General features: G+C 38.3%; 1 protein-coding gene across 3 annotated transcripts in view; it reads right to left on the bottom strand.

Moving 5' to 3' along the window:
* sh3pxd2aa (SH3 and PX domains 2Aa) overlaps nucleotides 1-24,836 on the bottom strand; it is a 109,730-nt gene extending 84,894 nt beyond the window's left edge. For 2 of the 3 annotated variants that reach the window (XM_084392012.1, XM_084392013.1), the window contains exons 1-2: nucleotides 24,256-24,825; nucleotides 9,391-9,471 (exon numbers count right to left, since the gene is read on the bottom strand). In XM_084392012.1, the coding sequence (XP_084248138.1) occupies nucleotides 9,391-9,471; nucleotides 24,256-24,327 (153 nt within the window). In that variant the 5' untranslated portion in view covers nucleotides 24,328-24,825. Of the gene's footprint in view, nucleotides 1-9,390; nucleotides 9,472-24,255 lie in introns of all 3 variants that reach the window. The other variant, XM_084392011.1, reaches the window with a different exon arrangement.
* Nucleotides 24,837-25,244: the final 408 nt, after the last annotated feature.

Here is a 25,244-nt window from a genome sequence, read left to right as displayed (position 1 = left end):
TAAATAAAGAAAAAAATAGAGTAGGATGAAAAAACCCTTCTAAATGGACGTATGAAACACTAAATTTAGTCTCTCTTGCTTTCTTGCTTGATGGCCTCAGATCAGGAGCCAAGGGCAACTTCTCTCTTCACCACAGGCTCAAAACCCTCCATTGTCCCTTTGAGCACAAGGCCAGTGTGTCTCTGAAGTGTAGGTGTCGGTCTTCTGACTACAACTCGACCTTGCTCATGAAACAGGCCTTTATCCAGCTTCAACAATCAAGCTCCTTCTTCCCATACTGACACCAGTACAGTAGGCAGAGCCGAGAGTCCCTGAACACCACCAAAGTGCTGAGGCCGTGAGTTACTCCTGCCATTGGTGCCATTGGCATGCCTGTAATGCCTTGGTGTAGACACCCATTTTGGACTTTCTGGCCGGGCCGGGCCGCCTACGCATTCCCAAATCTAGACTGAATGACCCTCCATTTGCCAGAGCACGTACTGAGGAGATCCTCCAGTGTCAAACGGGTTCATGTTCTGAATCATTCTGAGGTCCAAGGACTGGTAAGGGAAATAGAGCAGGCGAAGCTTACGACAAAAAGTTCAGCTGCACATATCTATAATCTAAACTAAATATCAATGATATTTTACTACAGACCTGTGAATAAAGGGAAGCGAAAAAAGGCATCCAATATTGTCAAGACCTATTTATTTGGGATAGTGTTCTATGTGTAGTGTGATAGTGTAAAATGTCTTAATCAGTATCAGTATCGATTTTGGCAATACTGGCCTAGTACTTGTTCAAAAGGTGCCCTTACATTTTTATTTATTTCTTTGTTAAAATATTTAAATTAAATTAAATTAAAATGATAAAAATATAATTTTTATAAAAAACTATAAACATAAGATTGTTAAACAGATGACTATAAAATATTGTTTATATATAAACAATATGATCAAATAAAACAATAGTAATTGTAAAAAAGGTGTCTAAAATATTATTTAATATATATATATATATATATATATATAAATAATTATTGCCTCGAAAGTACTTGTTAAAAAGATGCCTTTGAAAAATACCTAAAATGAATGATTAAAAAAACTTGAATATTACATTCAAACTTAAAACTAAAATTAGACGCATTTATGAAGATGCCTTCATAAATATAAAATAAAATAAAGCTAAATAAAATAAAATGTAAAATAAATGTAATTAAATAGGATAATACTTTTAAAAAATATTCCTGCAAAATATTAAAAAAAAAAAAAAAATATATATATATATATATATATATATATATATATATATATATATATATTAAATAAAATAATAAAATAAAACGAAACTATACAAGTCAGTGCAAATAGAAGGATTTAATGGTCCAAATACAACAAATTCCAGATGGACACCTATAGCTCAAAAAAATTCCCCATATCCACAAAATCAAAGGTTTTCAGGTTTTCAAGAAAATGCAGCAATCAAACGAATGCAGTTCCTATGCACAGCATCAAGAGCCTCTCAGTCGATGCATGTTAAATCCTGCGGTCTTGGTTTGGTCTTGGACAGCTCAGACTGACAGAGTCAGCTTAGATGAGAGGAAAACGCGAAGCAGATGTCTTGACTATGCTGTTTTGTCAGGTGTATTATTGTCCTTATCCTCATCTCAACCAGATTAGCAGCCCACACAATGACGCTGGGGAGCCTGCATGTATGTCCGGGCTTTCAGATCAAGAACTAAGACATATATGAAGAATGATGCATTTTGCCACCCTGTGCTTCTATTGTGCCTTTCACAAAATGCTTTCATTTTATAGCATATAAAAGTGGGTTATTGCTCACTAGACATGTTTTTTGTGATGGTAAAGCTGAATTTTCAGCATCATTAGTCCAGTCTTCAGTGTCACATGATCCTTCAGAAATCATTCTATGACAATTTGCAAGAAACATTTCTTATTATTATCAATATTGAAAACAGTTGTGCTGCTTAATATTTGTGGAAACCGTGATAGTGCCTTTTTTTCAGGATTCTTTGATAAATGGACAGTTCAAAACAACAGCATTTATATCTTTTTTGTAATATTGTCTTTACTGTCACTTACTTTCTCTTTTTTTTTTTTTGCAGACCACAAACTTTTGAACACTAGTGTAGACCGATCATTACAAAACATTTGTAGTCTGTCAGTAATTATAAAATAAAAATAATAATAATATAATATACAACATTAAAATATAACGGAATAAAAAACAGTCCTGTCAGTCCAAATGCTACTATTAAAGGGCACCTATTATGCAAAATTCACTTTTACATGGTGTTTGAACATAAATGTGTGTTGGCAGTGTGTGTACACAACCACCCTATAATGATAAAAATCCACCCAGTGCTTTTTTTAAATCCCCATAAATCATAAACACTGTCTTAGAACAAGCCGTTCTCAGATTCGGGGCAATGTGACGTCACTTTGCACAGGCCCCTCCCACGACTGTTGATTGACACTGCAGTTTGAGCATAGACCCGCCCTGAGTGAGCTGGACACAGTCCGCCATTGTTTCCACACTGGAGCAACTGTAGACAAGAATGTCTCCTAAGCGATTGAGGTGTGTTGTTGTTGGATGTAAGAATGAACATAGCAGTTTTCATTTACTCCCGTTGTTTCTCGAGGATGGATCTGTACCAACTGTTCGTGATCCAGTCTCCGGAGCGACAGGCCTAACGTTACTGATCACGGCAGAAATGAAAGTGAGAGCGCGCACTTTATGACAGCTCATCGAGTCGTTTTTCCAGTTTATTAAGCACCCACTGAAAAGGTGTGTATATAGTTGTTTACTGTTGGTTGGTTGTAACGAGTGTTTTGTGTGCTTCGCTGTGTATGTTGATGACAATGAAAGGGAGAGAGAGAGAGTTTATGGATAAGACTTTAATGCGCACTATGTTTATTAGCTCTTACAGTGATTTTCTGGAGTAAAACTAACGCTCATCTTTTGTGTGATGTACAATAAACTTCATTGAACTCCTCAGTATATTTTGGTCATCGTTCGGACGGGGTTTGCTACAGCAGGCTTGTATTAATAGTGGATAAAAGCAGATGACAAATTAGTTATAACCGTAATTAAACTAAACAATACCTGTTCTATCTCCATACAGCATATATTCTCTGGCTATGTGGGCATTATTGTCCGACTCCGGGTCGAATTGAACAGCGTTACTGAGAGTTTCTGTTTTGATATTATCAGATGAGATTGTCCTGGCTCTGAGCGCGAGCTCGCGAGGCTCCGCCCCCTGGGCCGGCAGCAGCAGCAGCTCATTTGCATTTAAAGGGCACACACTAAAACGGTGCGTTTTTCTGAGTCCCAAAAAATGACAATTTAAACATGCTGTAAAAAATGATCTGTTGGGTATTTTGAGCTAAAACTTCACATACACACTCTGGGGACATCAGAGACTTATTTTACATCTTGTGAAAAGGGGCATAATAGGTGCCCTTTAACATGTTGTTAGCACGCTAAAACCGTCTCAAAAAGGTTACAGTGTGTCTCTAAATTCACGCCATTTAAAGTATGTCTATTAAAAATATTAAAAATCCGGATAAACTCAGCTATAGCCAGTTGCTGGATGACTAATCGAAAGCATGCTGACTCATTCCTATTGCTGTTTTTTTATGCCCTTTTTTGTTACCCGTTCATTATATTCAATTTCTCTCACTTTCTTCCTAAAACAAAAATAGGTTAAGAAAAGAACACAAATTTAGAGTTATAGGGTCAAAAATTCAGGATGAATCACCTGGTGCATTATGCAGAAGTCAGGACTCTGCAGTGCTGTACGATAAGATGAAGACCTGAGCATAGTACACTACTGGAGCCCTGCCAAAGTACTTGACAATGAGACACAACCACCTCCTCTAAGGAGTATGAGAGGAGTAATCTAAGCAACAGAGGTCACCTCTTAACATTCTGCTCACAAAACTTCATTCTGTACCTGCATATCCTTGTGGGATAGAGAATCCACTATAACCAGTATCCAAGCTTTGAGACAGAGGCAAGCTTCCATTTACATAACATCACAAAATTGCCACTATAGTCCACAGTTTAAGTCTGAGTTAGCTATACATAAGCTCTGTGGGTGGCTGTTCCGCAGAGACCAAAGAGGACAAAATAAACCTGAAACTTCAAACAAGAACCTAGAAGTACAAACAATACAGGCCTCCTGATATACATCCAAGAATATACACCCACCGCTTATGACCATAGTGCTTGCTTAATAACCATATTTCACTGTGCATAACCATTGGCAAAAAAAATTTGATCACTGTATGTTTTCTACAAAACCATTTTTTTCCGCATAGGAAGTGAGAAAACATGCCTATACATACATTTTTGCACATCTCCCCAAATAAATTAAATTAAATAAAAAAACATACCTATACAATTCACTGCAGTTTTGAGCTCAAACACTATTGGCATTAAAACATTTACTTTTTTTTTTTTCTCCTTGCAATATACTAGGATATCCATGGGCGTCAGTTTGGTTTGAAATGTGCTGGGGACAGAGACGCATTCGGAAGTGCATTTTCAAAACTTTTACTATATTCTAATTTTGTCAATAATTATAAAAAATCGCCAATAAGCACAATAAACTAATTTGTGCTAAAATAGTGTTTAGTTTTAAAAACCATTTTAAAAAGCTGGTTATATTTTGATGTTTCTGCGCAAGTTCAGCAGTGAGGTTCGGGTTTGTTCCAATCAGAGCTTGTGAGTGGAGAGCGCATTTCTGAATATTCCGCTCCACTCGTTCATTCCGCAGGGTCGCTCGCTCAACCCAGATGTCCTGTTGCCTGGTTCGAAAATATGTGGAATAAGGGCTGCTTCCGACTAAAAGTTTTTTTCCTAGTCGACTAGTAGGCTAGTTGTTCATTTAAGTCATTCGTGGACAAATCGCCCCTTTATATTAATTTAATTACTTATATAGCCTACAGGATAATGAGCGTTTACGTAATATAGCCGCACTCAAGCGCACGACCGCACACATTTGCTTGCCACAAAGACCATAAAAGTAATGAGTATGACTGCGTCTAAATGTGTCTAAATACGCTGTGAATGTGAATGTGCATTATACGCTGAGTTTCGGTTCATTTATGAGACGAACTCCAGTTCACTCGCCGGCGCCTCCAATGTCGTGATTATCTGCTATAGGCCTATTTACTTCTTATTTATTAAATCCATTGGTTCATGAAACATTAATTAAAATTAAGATATAATTAATACAAAACGAAATTCACTTTAAAGAAAGGCAACTGTTCTGTTTGAGGTCTCTGTGAAAGTTTTAAAGCAGTCTTTTAGTGCCGTTTTCAAGAGCGCTCACGTCCGTAACCGAGAACTGACACGTTGTTTTTTCCCTCACAAATGCGAACACGGAAAATAAAATAAAATGAATATTATAATGTTTTTTTGTTGGGTCAGACAATGATTACCAAATTTCTCTCTCATATTGCTCCTCACTTAACGGAAGTTAAAAGTGGTGGGTACAAAATGACTCATGACGAAATCTGGGGGGTACGCGTCCCCCCCGTCCCCCCCGAAATCGACGCCTATGAGGATATCAACTCAAAACACAAATGTGGTTTTTATTTCACGTTTGCTTTTGTTGACACTATCGGTTAGGTTTAGGGTCGAGTTTAGTGTAGGTGGAACGTTATTTTCAAACGCGATAGAGCATTAACCTTTTAGCGCCACTCACCGGACATCTCATTTCTGAACTGCCGCAAAACATACAACAACCAACTTTATAAAATGTTACCATTCGCATTCATCTGTTTCGGATAAAACTGAAAAAGCTTTCAGCGCCACTCACTGAACATTTCACTTTGAAAGTATTGCAAAACGTGCAAGAAGCAACGTAACAACAGCAATGTCACCACAGGCTTGTTTTTTTCCCAGTGTGTTAGAAGAGAAATAATGCTGCTAATGTACTAAAACCATAAAGGATCAATCATTCAAAACAGGTCCTGCAGGTATATTACTACAGTAAAAGCATTATTATTGGGGCCTTCAGAATTTTTCGGTGCTTTTTTTTTTACTTTTGAATTCTTACTAAGCCTAACCACTAACAACTGCAGTCGCATGGTAGGCTATTACATAGTAAACTAGTTACCATGGTAAATGTTTGTAAGGGAAAGTTAAAGGATGTTCCAGAATATGATGGCCTTTGTCAGTACAATTAAGGCCGAACTTGCAGACGTCTCACATTTGGGTTTGCACATGTGTTTGGACAACTATAAAGACCTCAGCTCAGCTAACAGAAAATTAGCCGAATGAAAGCACAGGACCTTGTTCTTGGCCAGCGTGAATGATTTTATTTTAAATGAACCGTGGAGCATTAAAGAATGATTAAATAGTGTTTAACCAGCGGTCAGTGTGTATGGGAAGCTTTTAAGCACAATTCACTTGTTCAGCTTGGAGTTAAACTACACTTTTATACATGCAATGCTAATGCTAACCAACAACAGCGCATTGGCAGTAACACTGAAAGATAATGAGTTCTTACATTGATGACTGCTCTAATACACGACAAAACCATCTTTAGGCACATTTAAAGAAATTGTTTATTACTCCCTGATTCTCTTAACAATGTTATTAACTGCACCCTCTATGATGCAACTAGGTAATGATAACATTACAAGAGCAACTTTAGACGTATAAAGACACTATGGATGTAAACTTGTAATAGTCCACATGTATATGGGGAAAATAAGCCTTGTTCATTCTCTTTATTTAATATACACTATTGTCCAAGAGTCTCTTATGTTCACCAAGGCTGTTAAAAACCATAGTAAAAAAAGTAATATTGTGAAATATTATTACTATTAAAATAACTGTTTTCTATTTAAATATATTGTACAATGCTTTTTATTCCTGTGATGTAAAGCTAAATTTTCAGCATCATTACTCCAGTCTGTCAGTGTCACATGATCCTTCAAAAATCATTCTAATATGATGATTTGATGCTCGAGAAACATTTAATTTTATTATCAATGTTGAAAACTGATGTGCTGCTTAATATGTTTGAGGAAACCGTGATACTTTTTGAGCTTACTTTGAAGAACAGAAAGTTCAAAAGAACAGCATTTATTTTAAATATAAATCTTTTGTAACATTTTAAATGTCTTTACTGTCACACCGAGTCCGAAATTCGCATCCGAAATTTTCGCAAGTTAAAAAATAAATACGACCTCACGTTATGTCAATCACGCTTGCACACTTCCTCCGAAACTTTCGTCCGTCATAAAAAAATTCGGATCAGGTTCGATTTTCTGCATTTTTCGCATCCGTAGCAAGCAATTTTGAATGGTGTTTTGACAATTCAGAGCCACCGAATCACGAATACGAAAAAACGCATGCGAACATTTTGGACTCAGTGTGCAAGGACCTTAACAGTATAAGTTTCTTTCAAAATCCTACTGACCCCAAACTTTTAAACAGTAGTGTACTATCCAAAACCAAACTAAGCCTCTAAACTACAAAACTACCTAAGCCATGAAGCACAGCCGGGTGCATTATTTATGCATTCTTAGAATGATCTGAAACATCTGCCGACACCTCGTAAAAGGCACATCCCTCTTCCTAATGTTTGTTATTGTTCCTGTCGTCTATCCCACATGGAGCAGCAGGAACTCAAGAGGAGGGAAGTGATTGACTGAGTTAGTCGCCCTCTCAGCTTATCAATGGAGGCTTTGACTTCATCCCTCCGCCCTGTACACAACATGGCCGCCATTACCTCCCGTGTTAAACACTGGAGTCTTTGAGACATAACACTAACCACTAATAACCTCAACAGACTGTAGATAGGTAGAAGAGTCCAGGGGGAGCCCAGAACTCCCTACACACAACTACAAAAAAACATATTTCACACACATACACATACATCCGTCCCAAAAAAAAAAACAGTGAATGTATCAGATGTTGATGTATGTTGATGTATATCATAGTATTACGTTGTTTTAACCAATCAATTTCCATTTTTATTTATTTATTTATTTATGTATTTTTGCAGGGATTGTAACCACAAAGAGGAATTTTAAGCTGATAAAGTATTAACATTTCAGAAATGTAAAAAACTGTTTATTCTTTTATTAACTTCCATGTTTATTTCAGGCCCAGATAACACAATTTTAAAATAATTCCAGATTTTTCATGTCCAGGAAACCCTGCAAATAAAGTGGCATCACCCTGTTACCTTGTCAAAAACCAAGGTGTTCCCATGATACATATCCAAAAAATATGGCACTACTATGGTCTAGGGTAAAAAAAAAGAACAACATGGTAATACTATAGTACATTATCAAAAAATAATGGCATTACCATGAAGTATGCTACTGTTCAAAAGTATGAGCTTTTTATAAAAAAATTATTCTATATATAGAAGCGACAGTAAAAACGGTAAATATAGTTACAAAAGAATTATATTTCAAATAAATGCTGTTCTTTCCATTCATCAAAGAATCCTGAAAAGAATCTCATCACAGTTTCCACAAAAATTAAGCAACAGTTTTCAACATTTAAAATAATACGCAATGTTTCTTGAGCAGCAAATCAGAATATTGTAATGATTTCTGAAGGATCATGTGACTCTGAAGACTGGAGTAATGAATATATATAAAAAAATTAATAATACTTCACAATATTACTGTTAAAAAAACAAAAAACATTCCCATTGTACATTTCCAAAACCATGCCGATAAAATTGTACTTTTTAGCACTTTTGTAAGTGCTAGCCACAAAAAAAAATAATACACATATCCACTACTGTACCAATTGTACAGACATGTTCACAGAGACATGCTTACACTGCAACTAAATGTGCGCAGTCATCCTAACCCTATACACGTCCTCACACATGATCTTTCTTCCCAGACTTTACAGAGGGGCCTGCTGCACCTGAAGGGTTGGGTGTGAACGCTGCGGTCCCTCCATTCTACTTCCAAAGCAAATACTGTTATTGGCGGAGATGTCCTGAGAGCTCTGTTGCAGATTTAAGACTTTAATTTGTAAAAATACACCTATAAATGTCATACAGAGTAACCCCTTGGCTGCGGCCTATAACACATGCTACATTAAATAGCATTAGACTCATATCACATTCTTTCTTCCCCTTATTATTAATTTTCCTCTAACTTGCCACTGCTGTGGGAATAAAAATGCACTGTTATTAATGTGTAATGCTAATAAAGCACATTTAAATGTAAGAAAGAATGAGAAATAGGAGTGAAAACAGCCCTGGCTGGATTGCATAAGCCCAACATTAAAAAGACATTAAACTCAGCGCTGAGGTGACACCTGAAAAAATAATATAAAAGTAAAGTAAAAGAAGTTAGACAGAGAGAGAATTCGCAAGTGTTAAACTTAAGTAAGCCATACCTGAAGGTCAAAGAATTTACTGTATCTTCTGTAGATGATGTGGGATGTGGAGTCAGAATATGTGACATTGATGAGATACACCTGAAAAGAGAAAAAGACAAGACGACAATTAGATTCTCTACAATTTGATCTACAGTTTAGTTATGCATTTCAGTATAAAGTCAAGTTTACACCAAACTATAATGATAACTCTAAAATTCTAGTAACTGTTCTAATTCTATGAGAATAGGGAAGTCCACACCACAACAATAATGATAACGCCACAGTGAAACGATATCGTTGGAATCACTTTCAGAATGACAGAGATGGTCTTATTATTGGGAGACACGAGGGTCCATGGCTCTACCATTGGAGAAAGTTTAACGGCCAACTTGGATCACGTGTGCCTTGATAACCAATCGCATTACAGCCTTGTTGACGTCATTGAATTTTGTTCATAGTTGTGCAGCAGTCAATCACTGTTTGCGGATACCATAGAAATGAATGAGAAGTGGCATGAACTGAATCATACCTGCGCAATTGTCCATGACTTCTGTTATAAAACAGCGTTTTTTTGGAAGTGTAAACTCTAAAAGTAGACCAATCCAAAACTAATGTTTAAAGCAAACATGTTTAAGATTAGCCGATAGGCTGTCGATTCATTAAATGATAAGCCGCTCTGGTCTCTTTCCCTGTGTCCCGCAGCATTAGCAGGCGTTAGCCTTTTTTTGCTAACCTTGGAGGCTTGCCTTATGCCTGCCACAGATTTCGGTAATCCTATAAGATCATTACAAATCACACTGTACGACATGGATCTAATAAACTTGGGTATGACATGTATTTAAACTGTATGATGATGACATTTATTGAATCGTAGACTACAACGCAAGTGAGTATAGAAGAATAAAACGTCATCAGCATGCGCTATGGTAAACAAATAGAGCAAGAAGAATTTTGTGTGCGCTGAAAAAAAGAAGAGGAAGCGAAAGAGGAGAATATGTATGCGGTCATGGCTAGGGAGAACAGGCCAGCTTGACATGCCAATTTTGCAAATGGAGCTTGAGGTAAGTAGTTTTAAGTTTTAGCGCCATGTCGAGTTGATCAATACGCCATTTAGGAGCCATGACCACAAAAATCAACACGATTGGTCATCTTTCATCTGGGACAGCCCAAAATCATACAATGTGTACCGGGCATTAAAGTGGCTTTGAGAAGGATCTTTTCCAGCTGATGAACGATTGGCATTGACAGCCAATCAGAATCCATTCTGATGAAGAGCACAAGCATTTAAAGCAGCAGACGACAAACTCAGAGAGTGAGATATATAATGGCTTCACAGCATTGACTAGTGACTTCAGTGGAAACACCACTGTATAGTCAGGGACAAGTATTTCCTGCACATATACAATACCCAACAAATGCAGCTCTATTGTCCTGCAAGAGAAATGATGATCAGAAGTGTAGTTCCTCCACAAGGCCACCAACAGACAATATGACATCATGCAGAACCGAGCACTGGGTGGAAACAGAGATGAGGGGAACTCCTGTTCGCAGGAGTCTCCCCCTGGACGGGATAATTGCAGGGTGCCTCTGCCCTGCACCCGACTCAGCAGAGGACAGGACAGCTTCCTCTGTCCTTTAAACACAGGACATACGTGATCCGTCTTTCATGACACACTGAACACAGTGTACATACAGTACGTGTGTAATATAACAGGCTCATTTTAGCATAGCTCAGCTCTCCAAGCATCAAGCCTTTGAATAAATCGTCCTACCAATTGTGGGCTGCAGGACAGTGTGTTGACATCTTCTCTCTGGGGTCTAAACAGTAACGTCAAACCCGTTCAAGGTCTTCTCCTCTGTGAGCAGCATGTGTGAGCTGATCCTGGAGGAGCATCTGGAAAGCTGTATTTGTGACACTTGGGATCTAACAGCTTTGGAATTTTGCTGTTATCTCTAGTGATCTCCTGTCAGCTGGCCAACACGCTGTATGAAGTAGCCACATAGTATGTGTGTCTTTGAATGTAATGTGTATGTGCATAAAATGGCCCTAGATGTGCTAGAGATAGACAATACAGCAGTAAGCATTGCTACATTTTTGCTCAGCATTGCATAGTATTGCATGTCTTTTTACCAAAAAAATACAGATATCAAAAGAGCGACCCAATCATTGACAGGGGCCAGTAAGTAACTACCTAGCAACCACTAAGAACATCCTAGCAACATGCTAACAACACAGAGTATTGCACCTAGCAACGACTCAGGATAGGTTTTATTGACCAAGTATGCTTACAAGATTTTTGTTCCATTGGAAACATGTTATAACAATATATATATATATATATGTAACGCAGCTTGTTGTTATGGGAAGAAGGAGGCGGGAACCGGCGAGCATTCATGAAACTTTAATGATAAAAATAAAACAAATACAAAACGAAAGTAAAAGACAGCAGCCCCTCATGGACGACTGCTGTCACAATAAAATAAAACAAAACACAACACAAATTCAGGCCTGTTCTCTCTCGCTCTTCACTGTCGTCACTCCTCCTTTATGCTTCCGCTCCTCCGTGAGAGATACGAGACCGGTACATCGCGCAGGTGTCGCTCATCAGTAATCACACCACCGGCCTCGTGCCGCTCTCTCACGGCACTCGGCCTCGTCCAGCTCGCCACAATATATATATATACAGATATACACAAATACAGTTACACAATTTACACAATTATATGTTCAAAGCACTAGCAACACGCTACCAACCTTAACACTGTAACCAACATGATAGCAACTCTACCATCGTAGTAGCGAGTTTTACACCTAGCAAAGCACTAGCATTCACCCAGCGGCGACATAGCAATACACTGAGAACCCTAGCATTGTGGCAACAAGTACTGAACCTAGCAAAGCCCTAGCAATCACCTTGAACACCCTAGTAACCCTAGGATCATGAAAAAAAAAATTTGCAGTAACAGTACCTGCAGTAACTATGGTAAAAAATAAGAAAGATTGTTCTAAATGTTATGAAACCCTTTCCAATTCCACTGAAACACTCAAACTAGTAGTAAACCCAGAGGACTGAGCACACGGATAGCGAGACACTTTGGCATCTGTTGCGAAAGAAAGTCATTTCAAATGGTAGCAGATACCACAAAAGTTTTTTTGTATTTCACAGTATGTTTAGCACAATTGAGTCTGGGTTCAATTATTAGACAAGCAACATAGTCGGTCGTGTATCAAAGATTACGTCATGGGCCATAAAGCGGAAAGAGACATCAGCTTTTCTGTGTGTAATAAAACATGACTGCTATCATATGAAACAGGCAGATGTTTGTGTCGGAGAGAGGGAGAGACAGGTAGACGAGGCTGTGAGACAGACGGCTTACATGCTTGTGAATATCTGCATTGTGCCAGGTTAAAGTGCCCCCTCTGTTAGTTGAATGCTGGGAATCGGCCTTGGCTAAACCGCCTCACGCTGTTTCCCACAGTGTGTGTGTGCAGCTATCCAAACAGATACATGCTTATCACACACCGCGTGCCTGGAAAAGTGTGTGAATGTGTGAGAGAGAGTGCATGAGAGCCTTTCTTTGAAAGCATGTGCTAAAAAGATACTCCATGTATGCATATGTGTGTGCGCGTCCGGGTGTTTGAGTTATTTAAAGACCTCTGACCGGACTGGCATGTTTGGTTGCTGAGTCTGCCCTTCCTTGCTCAACTGTAATTTGTAATTTCACCACAGAGAGCAGCCTCAATCATGTCTGTGTGCTTGTGTAAGATGCAAACTCATCAAATCTCTGTCTTGATTGGCTGATGGGACCATCCTCATGGTAACCACAGTGGAAAACAGGACTGCTGAAAACCCACGCCCAAAATATCAAGCGTAACTTCACTGTCCCAGAGAGCAAAAATAGCACTGAAACAGCACCGACTAAGGCAACAGAACATCCGCCACGAGCAAAATTTCTAAACAAAACTATGTTCACAACCTTTATGACCTTTACATTTTCTAAAATGGAAAATGTCAGAAGGTTTTTGACTGAACAATGCTAATAATACCGTGCAAGCTACAACAGTACAACGTTTTCTACCCTGTCCATTGCACTGACTCAGTCCCAAGTGTCCCGAGTTGCATTAGTAGTGTTTTTGAAAATTGCATCCACATTATTTTAAAAAGAAACTATTCTTCTAACCACAGCTCCTCGTGAGTTTGCGAAGCTGTTTGCGAATGTTCATTGGAACTATGGTTTCGTAACTATGTTGGAAACAACGGAACTTACACCTTATCTAGTCTTACGTCTTATCTAGTTACTTATGAAAAACGTACGTTTTCAAAAATGAACATAACTGCTTCAAAATTTGCGTTTTCACTATGGGTGTGTGTAATTTATGTTTCAGAACAAAGCGTCAACGTATAGTCAATTTATGTTTACCATAGGCTTTATTTTACACATAAATCGAAAAACCCCATAGGAAAATCTCGTAAGAAACCAGGCGGCGAATTAGTCTTTCGGGTTCTGATGTCATACCTGCACCACACTATAAGGTCTATTACCATAACTGAACTTCAGCTCCAGAGGCTTCCTCAATCCTCAGCGATTGTACACACTGTAAAAACAGTAACGATGGCGTCAATTTTACCATATCAATTTGAGCGCGAGTCGGATGATGAAACATTGGAAGAACTAGTTATTCAACCCGAACCTCCATCACAATGACGACTTGAGCTAGTCGTTTCTCAGTGATACGCTACTCAGTTTGTTGTTTATGATGCAACTGTAATTCCTCACCATCAGCATTCACAAGTGTATGTCCATCAACAAACCGATGTGTATATTTCTAATTTATTGCAGTGCACATGTGGGAACAACAGCGCATATGTTAGCCGAGCACTACTTTCAATGACTGATGTAACATTAAAGTTTGTAAAACAAATTGCTCCATCTTTTATCATTACTCAAAGTAGTAAGAACAACAGACAAGCGTTTTGTAAACCCCATTTAGACCTCACAGAGATTTGAAAAGCAATCGTCAAAAGGTTATACACTACTGCTGTTGTATCGCTGTGGTAATTTTAACCCCTGACTCTTCACATCCTCATCCTTTGGAAGAGTTCACAAAAGAATTTGCTTTCTTCTCGACATGTACACGAACCAGCTAAATGATTTGAGGGTACGTCAAAGTAGACATTGTTTGCAGACAGCCATTAAAGATCATGGGTGGGCATTATGTAAATGTGTTACATTGTTACATATGTAAGTTACGGAAATAAAACTGGAATTACTGCCGGCTCGTTTCGGCAGTTCAGAATCGATTCTTTCTTTTGGGAGTCAATAACTGTACTTAGACGTTTTACATTCACAAACAGCTTTATGGCACACTAAATGAAAGGGAATATCTGAAAAAGCATAATAGGGACAATTTAAAAACAGTGCTAAAAAGAGCCTTTTGCCGGTAAAATCTATTCTCCAACATTGGATTTGATTATATCCATTGATGTTGTAGAAAAGAATGCAACAAAGGGTCCTGATTTCAATTGTTCTTCAAAACTCTTAGACAGAAAGGAACAGACGTAACACAATGGATACCTTCCTCTCCTAAATAATTATCCGCTGACAGAGTCAGAGAACAAGATTAGGACAAAATATATGGCCACAAAGAAACTGATTATATGTATATGAGCAAAAGAGCACATTCAACCATTTAGTCTACATTCTATCTCATCATTTTTGAGAAGAAAACCCTCATTCTGTTTCCAATGAGATGCAGAGATGCCACACAAAAGCCCTCTTCAAGCAATTCAATACCTGCAGAATCAACAATAATCTTCAAAGTATTGCAGCAAACAAAGCACATCATCCACTGATTAAAAACTTCAGCTAAACTTTCAAAGGTTTGGCCGTAGACATTTTATACTGCTCATAAATAAATAAATGTCAGCCCAAACACTCTGATCACAGGAACAGGAAGTGTCTTGGAAGGCAAAATTCTGCATTTCATCAAAAACCAAACCAAAGCTTTCCTTATAATCAGGCATTGAATTAATATCAGCAGACTTTAGCATATCCAACCGAAGAACATATTTCTAAATAACAAGTGCTTGCAGCTTTTCGAATAGACAGCGAAAAGTAAAGCCAGAGAAACTTACTGAAAAGCAGTCGTCTTGTCTTCAGATTTGTCTTAAAGAAAAGGATGAGGAGTGTTTAAGCTTTAAGTCTTGGTGGGGCTTAAAAGTACAGGCCTCACCACTGAAGTCAACCCCGCCTAAGGAGACTATTTCAAGACACACATAAAAGATTATCCATCTACCATATTTCCAACCATAGTCCATTCATAGCCACAAAATAGCATTTTGTTCAGCTGGTTATAGAGTTCAAACTTGTGATGCTGAGCAAGTAGTTTAAGATCTTTCAATCTTTTGTCCAGACATGAAATGAATGCATATGCTCATAGGGGTTAAGTTAGAATTTTAGAAGTGGTAGATTAAATCAGGTGAGGAGCCAGTTCTCATATCAACACCAGCCTGAGTGTCTGGTACTGTTGTGAAAAATTCATTGGTGTGCATTAAAAAATGTAATTACAAAAATAAACAAATCACTTAATCTCATTTTAAATGATTAAATATGAAATGACTTAAAACAGATTAAATAACAATTAATTTGAAAAATCTATGTATTATTTTAATAATAATTTGTCAGATATATAGAAAACATGTTTCAATGCCCAATGGATACAAATCTAATACCACCCAAATATCATTCACATTACAAAGTCAAATGGGCTGAGAATGCCGTTTCATTTGTGTACTCAAATAAATGTACACAAACAAAATGGATTAGATTCACAGACTGCCCACACTGCAAAAAAAAAAGAAGAAAAAAAAATGCTTTTCTTACTTAGTATTCTTGTTTTGTTTCCAGTCCAAATATCTAAAATTCAACTAAAATCAAGATGCATTTGCTATCCAAGTAAAATGGCAAAAGATATTATAGGATCTAAATTAAGTGAGAGGTTTTTTTTACTTAAAACAAGCCAATGGTGTATTTAAATGGAAACAAGATTATTTTTCTTACCCCATTGGCAGATGATTTAAGATTTTTTAGATATTTGGACTAGAAACAAGACAAAAATACTAAGTAAGAAATGCCTTTTTTGTGTGGTGGTGAAAAATTCCAGATAATTGTATCTACTTTTAACCCTTTATACTACAAATTTCCAACAAAATAATTGTTAAAACCTGTGATAGATACATATTTAGAAAAAAAAAACATTCTTCTCTAAAGCGAGAATATACATTTTCCCAAACAACAACACTAACCCAAATGAAGACCCACAAACTTCCACAGCAACTATAGCTCTAGGTCTCAAGGGGTGAGCATTTACTGCGCAGTTTAAGCTGCGTAACTGCAGTCGGGACCACTGGTAATGGGATTCTGGAAAGAGAATCTCCCCCAGGAAGTGATAATCTTGTAAATCATTAATTAAACAGTATGTAGATCAAGGCAGAGAGAGCAAAAGATGAAAGATGAAACCTCCTCACTGAGCACTGTGATCAACAATGATCCAAAGAACATAAACCTATCTGACACTCATTCTCTCTCACTTCCTTTGCATTTTGTTGTGGTCATTTCCAGTTTGCCGGTGTCACTGGTCACCCCTCTTCACCTCTATCACCCCCGATACCTACATACAAAGCACATTCCAGCTTCCGGAAAGGGATGCTGTACAGGAAGCGGAACTAGAGTGGACCATGTTTCCTGAAGAAGTGCAGATGAAAAAGTGTCAACTCAGCGTACACATAAACCTGTCAGCGTCACAACCTTTGGCCACAATTGTGCATCAAATATTGTGTTGGGTGTAGCACCTTCCACTCTGCCTCTCCAGAACAATCCGACATATGGAAAGACGGAACTTCATTCCTGATTGTTTCAGTCTGATCTTAAGTGATTGTTTTGTGATCCTGTCAAAATGAAATGTACGGAGCCCCGCACATGACATGCGGCCACAAACAGGGCCGCGGGAAGTGGGGGTGCTGGGGGTGCTGCACTTTAAGTGGGCTATTTAAAAATTGTTATTTATATGTTAAATTATCTTTTTAAAACATAAGCGCAGAGTGTTATGTAATATTGTGTGTGTGTGTGTGTGTGTGTGTGTGTGTGTGTGTGTGTGTGTGTGTGTGTGTGTGTGTGTGTGTGTGTGTGTGTGTCGAAAGAATTTGTCCGCAGCTGCTCAAAAAAAAAAAAAAAAAAACAGTCAAAAACCCCACTGTCAGTGTTTTGTAAGGAACAGGCAAATATGTAAAATATAGCAGGAGACATTTTAATTGTTTACTAATAAAACAGTTATTTTTTATGTCAGTGTCGGCTAGACAGATGAAGTTGACGACTCGCTATCTTCGCAGCACCAGAGAGAAATGCACATTTCATACGAATTACATAAGCAGCGCAGTCTGTTTTCTTTCGTTTTGAATTGTTTTGCTTAAAAGTAGACATTTCAAGCTATCTATATGTCTTCGGTCTGTGAGGTAATAGGCTACCTTATAGGCCTACGCTGAGTTTCGGTTCATTTATGAGACGAGCTCCAGGTTCGCCAGCGCCTCCGTGTCCTGATTATCTATTTTCTAATAGCCTATATTTACTTCTTATTTATTAAATCCAGACAATTGGTTGATGAAACATCGATTAAAATTAAGATACAATTAATACAAACCGAAATTAAATTTAAAGACAGGCTTTGTGCTTTCAGTTTGAGGTCTCTGTGAAAGTTTTAAAACATTATTTTAGTGCCGCTTTAGAGCGCTCACGTCCATAGCGGAGAACTGTCTGTAACATTTTGTGTGTAATAAATTTCTAAAAAAAAATGCGACTTAGTCCAGTGCGAATTAGGCTATATATGTTTTTTTCTTCCTCGTGGCGCATTTTTTGACTGATATGCGACTCCGGAGCGACTTATAAAATAGGCTACGGTAAGTTATTTATTCTTTTTGTGCAAATGTTCCATAAAGTCCCATCCTTTAAGGATTAATTTATGTCCCGTTGACCGGTCCATTGCATTACAAATAAAAGCAGAATCTATAAAGTCAAAAATGTGATGTGCAGTCAGGTGGTTTGAGTGTGTGCGCGTTTTTTGACGAGTTTTATAGTCTTGATTGTTTCTTATTCAAAAGTGGTGACGACCCAGGGTACAAATTATTGTGCTCAAGATTTCCTTAAAACGAGGGAATAAATTATTATATCGGCACTGACGTCACACAATTTACTTAAAATGAGGGAACGAATTTAAACATGTTTACATATTAGTAAGTCATGGGAACGAACTGTAGATTTGTGGCCAAGATACACATCAAGATACACACCCCCGCATGTCATGTGCAGGGCTCCGTATGGGTGCAAAGAGGCTGTTATAAAAGGATGTGGCGAATTGCTAGCATTTAAATAACAATGTTTAATGATGCTTTAATATAGTGTGTGTTTATTGTAAAAGTAGAAAAAGTTTATTGTCCACTTGTCTTAGCCTCAGACGTCACACCCACGTCTGATGCATATGGCAGACTTAACTGGAAACACTTCAGGATTTTCGAAGCTGTCATCTGATTGGTTGAATTCAACAGGATGTCAGGAAGACGTGTGTATCGCGTTCTAATGCTCTGCCTGGAAACAAAAATGCAGTGATGCCAAACCCCCTCATGGAAGAAGAACCCCGTCGTGTTTACCACTGTGACAATGAGAGCATATCAGGATCAACTAAACGCTGGATTTTCAAAAGTATGCGAAGTATGTTAAGTTTGCGTCATAGACTAGGGACATCGGCGTTACATTTTCACGTCCCTAAACATGACGTGGAACAAAACGACCTGTGATTGGTTGCTTTACATGACAGACGACCTCTGGGCAGTCCTTGGCCAATGAAAGCTGCTATGGAGTCAATCTGAAGGTCTAATTGTCCACTGACAAGGATGTTTAAATTTATGAACTGTAACAAACCGATAATCTGAAAACAGCCAAATATCATCAACTGAATTCTGATTATTACTATTGGAAGTCAGACACTTAAACTAGGAGCGAGTCATTCGCCTCCGCAAGATCTTACGTGTCTACAGAATGTTGTAACTGGTGGTGTGTAGACAAACCTGTCAGAGAAGGAACATTTTACTGCTATTTTTCAGCTCCATTACACCTACGTGGCCTTTCAAACCCCCTCAACAATCTCATCTTTCATCATAGAGCCCTTTGAGAGAGCCAGACCCAGTGTCCCAGACAATAAAAAGCTAAACAAAGCATCATAAACAAACACATCATTAGTTCACGTAATTCAAGCTCCAGCTGTTGAACAACAGAAAACCATTAGGATGTATCAAATGCACTGGAAACTATGATACAATTCTGATAAAGTATCCCAGGAAAGCCCTTGGCAGGATCATTTCTCCTTATGGGTGACGCCATCATTAGTTACGGTGAGAGAGAAAGCCATTTCCCATGAAGGCTGCTCTACTGTGGCAGGGCCTTCGCTTTCTGCCCACACATGTTGTCACCAGCAGCTCTGGCATCATTTGTTCTCTATGATGTAATCAAGCTGCACTGAAAGCAATAGCATTTGCTTCGCAACTGGCGGCAGGGAGACAGTAACTCTACAGAAAGGAGCAATGAGCTTTAGTGATCCGAGATGTCATGTTGGACAAGGAACAAGCGAAGAGGAGGGGAAATGAAAACGTGGAAATTAAAGACAGGCAGGATGCAGCAGGAGTCATTCATCAGTGCATCAACGTATGTGAGCGCTGGAAAAGGATGTGTGGGATATGAAGGGAGGGGGGCTGGTTTAAAGGCATAGTTCACCCAAAAACTAAAAAGGCACTTACAATGGATGTGAATTTGATCAATCTGAAAACGCTTCATTCGTTTCAATAGTTTAGCCACAAGACCTAAATAATATACATGTTAAAATGACAGCTGTATTTTAAAAAAAAATGCTTACTAATCTTTTCTGTGTACACTACTATTAAAAAATTTGGGGTCAGTCTTTTTTTTTTCTTTTTTTTTAAAGAAATTAATAGTTTTTAATTCATCAAGGATGCATTAATTAGATAAAACGTGACAGTAACAAAAAATGCATCACGGTTTCCACAAAAGTATGACTGTTTTCAACATGAATAATAATTAGAATGATTTCTAAAGGATCATGTGACATTGAAGACTGGCGTAATGATGCTGAAAATTCAGCATTGACATCACTAGATTACATTTTAAAATATATTCAAATAGAAAACACTTATTTTAAATTGTAACAATATTTCACAGCATTCCAGTTTTTACTGTATTTTTGATCTAATAAAAACAGCCTTGAGCATTTTTAAATGCAAAAACATTTTTAAAAACTTTCAGCAGTAGTTTATATGCAACTTTACAACTTCATTGTCATGACAACGTAACGCCCACATCCTTAAAACAACCATAAAACCAAGAGAACAACTTTACAGCTCTAATAATCCACAAGATTTAACAGAAGAATTAGGGCAAGTCCTTTAATAAAAATCAAAGGGCATGTGTCTGCTTTAAAATCCTCCACAAATTGGCCCAATTGAATTGCATTGTAAGTTACCTCTCTTCTAGCCTGGCTAACGTCAGACCAAGTCTCATTTGAGACTTGGTCTGGGAACCACGTGTTCGTTTTCTCGTATTTGAGGCGTGGTTTACGAATGCCCAGAGCCGTTTATTGGGCGCTATGAATGTCTATCAAATGCGCCTGTACGTAGCTCATAACCAATCGCTTCAATTATACCAGATGACGTATGTAGAGTGACAGAAATTCAACGAGGAAAAAGTCGATGGGTCAAAGATTTATTTGTGCACGATGGCGTTTAGCGAATATTACCGTTTGTGCAAGATAAACATGAGGGTAGAAGGTAACGTCGAGTCTGATGCCATGTTGGATTCATATATAAACAAACTGCTTCGGTGTCGTCATCGTCTTGCTGCTCCCTCCCCGTTCTGTGATTGGTTCCCCTTTTCAGGGGAAAATCTGGTCCATGGTGTCCAGACTGCCTAGCAGCGTGAATAAAATCACGCTGCGAGCAAGGCAGTATGGGGAAACCCAGGCTACCTCTCTTCTTCCTTTTTTAAAGAAAAGATGGATTGCCTTAAAGGAATATTTCACCCAAAACTATCCCATAATTTACTCACCCTCAAGCCTTTCTAGGTGTATATGACTTTCTTCTTTCAGTCAAACACAATCAGAGTTACATTCAAAAATATCCTGGCTCTTCCCAGTTTTTCAAGCTCAGAAAAGCGCATCCATCCATCATAAAAGTAATCCATACAATTCCAGAGGGTTAATAAATGCCTTCTAAAGCGAAGAGTTTTTGCAAGAAAAATATCCATATTTAAAACTTTATAAACTATAATCACTGGCTTGTGGCGTTCAACAATGGCCATACATGCGTTCACACAAGAGTCGAGTCCCAGCGGAAAGGTGACTGGAGTCGGATGGATTACTTTTATGATGGATGAATTTTTGTATGAACTATTCCTTTAAACCAAAGAAAGAGAGAGAGAGAGAGAGACATAAAGCCACATAACAATCATGGCTTTAGTCCCTTTTTGCGCTGAATAAAAGTGTTTTAATAGCCATTACACCGGGCAAACGATCAGGATTCATGGCATGTTGTGGCGTGAACGTTTTGTAGTGGCCTATGATTTAACAGATGGAAACAGCTAAGGAAATGTGTCACATACAAAAGCTGACAAGACAGCAGATTGTCAGGGGAGAGCCTCAAGGCGGCGTTGTGTAACGTTCACACACACAAACACATTTGAGACATGTGGGGCTCTGTTGGGAACCAGTGCTCACTAATGAAGTGAGCGCGTGAGAAAACATGTCTCACACACACACACGATTCCCACAAAGGCATAATAGAAGCAATTCTGTCCACCTTTTCGGAGAAGTGTTTCAGTGCTCACTTCCTGTCTGGAAGCATGACATTTTCCATCGTATGATCCCCTATTTTTACTCTACTTCAAACTCTCAGCTGACTAATGATGACAAACCTGCACTTCTTTTCCGAAGCGGTTGTGAGTACACTCTTTATCATCCTACCGATGCGTCCCGGATCAAAGTAAAGGGCAGAAAGAACGTTGTCTTGTGTGTGAAGGAAAAGAGTTTTTTGCACTTGGTTTAAATACAGCCAAGCTTCCATTCAAAGAGAGGAAGTCGGGTTGCTTCTGGGGATTAAAACAAGGGCATGCGGGTTCACATTTCCCCTCCTCCTTTTCTCTATCTCTCTCTCGAAAGGAAAGCATACCCAGCTGTTTGACAAACATTACTAATGAGACTGAACAACTGCCTTTCTTTTTTTACTCTCTTTCCAGAGAAGCCTGTGGGATATAGGGCCGTGCATATTCCGAAAGTCTCGCTCTCCCGGGAGAGAATGCAGTGAATCTATGGCTAAGCAAATGACTCCAGTGAGAGTTATGGGGGAGGATGTTGCACTAATGCTGATCTGAGAACAGTTCTGAAGCTCTGATTTAGAGACAATGGGCCCATGTTGAAGAAGCTCTTTAAAACAAAAAGCCACAACCACTGATGGAAGTCAAGGGCTTGATTTGGATGTTAAAACGCACTGTTGTTAAAAATCACTGAATATTTGGCTACTGTTTAAATGGGGTTTCTCCGATTTTACAAGTTAAACTTATATTTGTGGCATAAATGGAATGAAAAATCAAGAAATATTGCGCTAATTGGGTCACTAATAAAAATAAGCTCCATTAACCTACCCACGTGAACTCTTTGTACAGTAGGTCAGATATATTTGCTTCCACTGAAGCACAAGATGCTCTTTGGGTTCATTCTAAAATCATGCTGGAGAACATGATCATTGCACATTTGTGGAGTTACACAGAAAAGGGGGGAAATGCCAAAGACAAAAACAAATAATTATCAAACTCTACTTTGCACTGAAATTGCACTATAATTTGTAATGAAGGTTGAACTCTGGAATGGGGCATGGTTTTATATTAGCCCACATGTCAAAAATGTCCCAAATCCAGCCTTTATAATGTATGTATAGCTAGTATGAAGCTAATCTGTATATGCTTGCAAGAAGTGGTATCATAAATATTTAAAACAAACCCAACAGTCCATCTTTTGCAGGAAATCCATATGCTTCTACTCCAGCCATATATGGGCACTTATTTCAAGCCACTAAACCCCCAAATCCGTCATTGAAGTTGTTTGGAAAGGGAGTATGACATAAAGTCAAATCACTTGTGATGCCAGCTGATCAAAACACGCACGTCATTGATCAGTTCCTCAGAATCATTAGTGAGGTGCATAAATATTTTTCATAAGATATAGTTTTGGAACATTTGCTCAAAATGTATTTATTTACATGTAACTCTTCATTTTGCATAACGGAGTTAGGAACAATATTTCTTTCTTTTTTTTGTATCAGATTGTTATTGGTCATGCTACAACTGATATTACCTGCTGCAACGATGGGCTTATTTCATTTGAATTTTAATACTGAAAAAATTATTAATATGGTGTAGATCTAAAATCATTCATGCTTTAATAATTATACAGCTAACGGGTTGTCTCAAACAATAAATGTAAATCTACTAATTAATTTGCCAAATGAAGTGAATATAATTAATAGTGAGTCCAAGTGTTCGATCTGAGGTCATTCTTCTCTTTTATTTATTTATTTGTTGTTTCTTTATCTCTGTTACCCCCATTCATATATGTACCAGACTTTTTAGAGGAGAAAACGGAATCGGCTCAAAACGTATTCGTGTCTATAATGTTGCACAAATGTTCTTTATCATTATCCAGATGCGTCTTTCTGTAGCCTATCTCAGCATCGGGTTCGAGAAGGACGCAAGGTGAATAGGTAGCCAACTCACGTAATGTTTGGATGGATTCCTCCTCTTCTCCACATCCACCACTTTTACATCCAAAACTGTCCGAAACTGCATTGTGAAAACAGAGGCTTCAGAAGCACCGTTGGTAATCAGACAGCGACTGAATAAATGGACAGTCACGAAGACGTTTGCACGAATAAAATCGCTGTTCTTCTTCGCAATGAAAGCGAACGATTATAGCCCCCCCCGGCCCGTCAGTTTAATCAGTCCGTTTGTTCCCCTTAGACGTAATGTAGATGTGAAGATCGAGTAATAAATGAGGTAAAACTTATATCCGTCTGCAGGAAACGAACACGCTCGTATCCATTTCTCTCACAGCGCAGAGCGGATTCTCGAACCGAATTCGAATCGAGACGCGTTCTAGAGTGTCATTCTGGAATCCGGATCGACGCGTCATAAGGGACCGAGCGCGTCTTCTTTGTGTGGACTACAGTAGTGTCGCTGAAGTCTGGGGGTTCTCCTCAAACGTGAGCGGCGCGCGTCATAAAGGCCGGGGCGCATTCACCGCGAAGTCCATTCGGCAGGAAGCGCGCGCACACACTGGTCTGGGATATTTGGGCAATGGGGATGGGCTTCTTGACAAGGACTCTGTTGCAGTTTAAGAGTCTCTACAGGGGGGGAAACGAGTGTTGTGTTGATATCATTGTCTTCCTTCGTAAAAGAGACAATGGCTGGATTTTACAGAGCATGCATTGTTTGTTTGTTTCTTTAAATTCAGTTTGTTTATTGTGAGGGAAAACATTGCAATAGAGTATCTGTAACAAAACCATGCCATATGCTAGATATGAACAGTCATTTGATGAACGTTTAATTTTGAATGCATTTTTTGCATAGTGTAAATGGAACAACAACAAACAAACAAAAAAAGCATATGGTCTGCTGCCAATCTATTCCATAATCTAAGATTATCAAGGACAGTGTGAGACGTGATTTCCTTTACTCATACCGCAAATTAGCATAAATAGACCTGA

Source organism: Rutilus rutilus (genome assembly GCF_951802725.1).
Source record: "Rutilus rutilus genome assembly, chromosome: 2".
NCBI classification, from domain to species: Eukaryota; Metazoa; Chordata; class Actinopteri; order Cypriniformes; family Leuciscidae; genus Rutilus; species Rutilus rutilus.
This window is presented reverse-complemented; position numbering and strand designations above follow the sequence as displayed.